This window comes from Gadus morhua, chromosome 3, assembly GCF_902167405.1.
Source record: "Gadus morhua chromosome 3, gadMor3.0, whole genome shotgun sequence".
Classification (NCBI taxonomy): domain Eukaryota; kingdom Metazoa; phylum Chordata; class Actinopteri; order Gadiformes; family Gadidae; genus Gadus; species Gadus morhua.
Genome location: NC_044050.1, coordinates 12,595,174 through 12,598,601, shown reverse-complemented (window position 1 = coordinate 12,598,601; position 3,428 = coordinate 12,595,174). Strand labels below are relative to the sequence as shown.

Below are 3,428 nucleotides of genomic sequence, written 5' to 3'. Positions count from 1 at the left end.
CCCCCCCCCCCCCCCCCCCCCCCCCCCCCCCCTCACCCTGACTTGAGGCTGTGCAGGGCCTCGTCCACGTTCTTCTGGTGGAAGCTGGTCATGTAGCTGTGCATGTCCCGGTAGTTGTTCCGGATGTTGCGCTCCGTGCTCCCGTTGGGCACCGTGCCGAACCGGAAGGGCGGGGAGAAGTCGTTGGGCTTCTGAAACTGTGTTGGGTTCGTGTGTGAGGGAGGGAGGGAGGGAGTGAGTGAGTGAGTGAGTGAGTGAGTGAGTGTGTGAGTGAGTGAGTGAGTGAGTGAGTGAGTGAGTGAGTGAGTGAGTGAGTGAGTGAGTGAGTGAGTGAGTGAGTGAGTGAGTGAGTGAGTGAGTGAGTGAGTGAGTGAGTGAGTGAGTGAGTGAGTGAGTGAGTGAGTGAGTGAGTGTGTGTGTGTTTGTGAGTGAGTGAGTGAGTGAGTGAGTGAGTGAGTGTGTGTGTTTGTGTGAGTATTTTTATGTGTGTATGTATGCGTGTTAATGTGTATATGAGTGTGTGCCAGATGTGTGTAGGTGTGTGTGTGTGTGTGTGTGTGTGTGTGTGTGTGTGTGTGTGTGTGTGTGTGTGTGTGAGAGGGGAGAGCAAGTAAGAGGTGGGTTGGTGGGCCGGGGGGGGGGGGGGGGGGGAGCAGAGAAGAAATGGTAAAAGCAGAGAAAATGACAGGGTTAGAGGTGCTGCGCTGAGAGAGCCTCCTTGGCTCAGACCAAACGGCTTCTTAATGCTACATTGAGCCGGACGCCAGGACCTCTGCTGGGCTTCCTCAAATATGAAGTAATTGCTCAGGCGGGCTTCCGCTCACACAGACCAGGACAAAAGGGGATGGAGGCTCAGGGGCGTGAACAGGTGCTCACCGGGAGCAGCTCTGGTGACAGGGACACACGCCTGCTCTGGGCTCCACACACACACGCACATGCACACACACACACACACACACACACACACACACACACACACACACACATTTTTCTCCCCCATGATGCATTGCTCATCCACAGCTGCTTCTCCACCTACGGCGCCCGTCCCCCAGAACCCTACCCCCAACCCTAACACCCCCATCACCCCCACCCCCACCCCTCCTACCCCACCACCACTACCACAAGCACCAGCACCAGCCTCAACACCACCCAACCACCACCACACACCACATCATCAATACATGGCCTTTGAGACTGTACCTGTGACGAAGGGCTACACAAATAGAATTTAATTTTATTGGAACGGCCTCAGTTACCATCACCACAAACCCAACCACCACCACCACCACTACCACAAAATCCACCACTCCACCACCACCACCACCACCACCACCACCACCACCACCACCACCACCACCACCACAAACACCACCACCACCACAAACACCACCACCACCACACCACCACCACCACCACCACCACAAACACCACCACCACCACCACCACCACCACCAACAACACAAACGCCACCACCATCACCACTCCATCACCACCACCACCACCATCACCACCACCACCACCACCACCACCACCACCACCATCACCACCACCACCACCACCACCACCACCACCATCACCACTCCATCACCACCACCACCACCACCACCACCACCACCCCTATCACAAACGTCACCACTACCAACACCACCACCACCAACACCACCACCACAACACCACCACCACCAACACCACCACAACACCACCACCACAAACACCACCACACCACCACCACAAACACCACCACCACCACAAACACCACCACCACAAACACCGCCATCACCACCATCACCACCACCACCATCACCACCATCACCAACAGTACCACCACCACCACGCCCCAGTTCATGCTGGGTAAAGACCCCATCCCACCTTCTTGTCGGACAGCCCAGACACCTGGTCCACGTACTCCTCCTGGATCATGAAAGCGGCCAGGTTGGCGGTGTAGGAGGCCAGGAAAGATGACGGCGAAGAAGGCCCACACCGACACCATGATCTTACTGGTGGTGCCCTTGGGGTTCTGCACCGGCACAGAGTTGTTGAACACCAGACCCCACAGCAGCCACACCGCCTTACCGATGGTGAAGGACGGACCGCCCGGCTCTGGTAGAGAGAGGCAGAGAGAGACAGAGAGAGAGAGAGAGAGAGAGAGAGAGAGAGAGAGAGAGAGAGAGAGAGAGAGAGAGAGAGAGAGAGAGAAAAAGAGAGTGGGACAGCAAGAGAGAGAACGAGCGAGAGAGAGTGCAGAAGGGGAGGTGGAAAGCATATTTTGTAAGCCTCAATAGTTCTTCAGATTATACATACTGTGTATTTATACATCTGTCAGTACAACGGGGTGAGGCCGTCACCCAGCCTAACCACGACACCCCCAACGCCTCCCGAGGCTGCCCCCCACCACCCCATCACATGACATCGTCACGTGGATCAGCGGCGCCACTCATCCCACCCCGCCCAGGGCCACGGGGCCACCCCACCGGGCCCCCTCCGCCGCCGGCTGACACAGACCCGCTGTCTCCCTGGTGAGCCGACGCCCGGGGGGGCGGAGGGAACGCGGGCCGGGGAGGCGGGAGGCTCCCCCCACCCCCGACGCCTTGAGACGTCCCTGAACGGCGAGCGAGTGTCTGCGGCGCCGTGGCCGTGACGGTCGGCGTGTACCAGCCCCTCTGAGCGGCGGTCGCGTCAAATTAGCGCTCCGCACCGACGGCAGGCGTGATGGCACGACCGGCGCTCGTTCACGTATAACCTATCACAGGCGAGTTGCTCCTTATTATAAACGGAGGTCTCCCAAACAAAGGGAGGGGGAGGCCGTGAGGGCGGACAGCACACAGCAGGCTGCAATTAGACACCAGCTGGAGCGACGGTGAAAGGCGCTGGGATTGCGTAACCTGGGGAGTCTTTCAGCTCTCGCTCACACGCACACGGCACGCACGGTCGCACACACACACACACACACACAGGTACGCATGCACACGCACAAGCACGGTGTAGCGAATGGATGTAGTCAGGCACGTGCACCCTCTTGCTCTCTGACACACGTGAACATGCATGCGCACACACACATACACACACAGACACACCCACACGCACATACACACAGTCATTAAACCGTTCCTCCCCCTGCCTCGACGTTCCCTTGAGGAGGCCGTAGGCAGCCTCACGCTTCACCTCCAGTGGACCTGAGTGGGGCGAGGCCAAGGCCTTGCTCCAATCTGAATGGGCCAGAAGGTATCGAGCACCACTGATCGCATAAAAACGTTTTACTTTGTGTGAATGTGTTGGTTTCTGTGGTTCTGTCTGTGTGTGTATTTGATTGTGTGCCAGTGCATGTGCATGTGTGTGTGTGCATATGAGTGTGTGTGTGAGTGTGTGTGTGTGTGTGTGTGTGTGTGTGTGTGTGTGTGTGTGTGTGTGTGTGTGTGTGTGTGTGTGTG

General features: G+C 57.6%; 1 protein-coding gene across 1 annotated transcript in view; it reads right to left on the bottom strand.

Moving 5' to 3' along the window:
- Positions 1-36: 36 nt before the first annotated feature.
- The window catches only part of grin2bb (glutamate receptor, ionotropic, N-methyl D-aspartate 2B, genome duplicate b), a gene marked incomplete at its 3' end in the record, with an annotated part of 81,764 nt that continues 78,372 nt past the window's right edge, over positions 37-3,428 (bottom strand). The window contains 3 exon segments of the mRNA XM_030352816.1: positions 37-197; positions 1,870-1,956; positions 1,958-2,100. Of these exon segments, the coding sequence (XP_030208676.1) occupies positions 37-197; positions 1,870-1,956; positions 1,958-2,100 (391 nt within the window).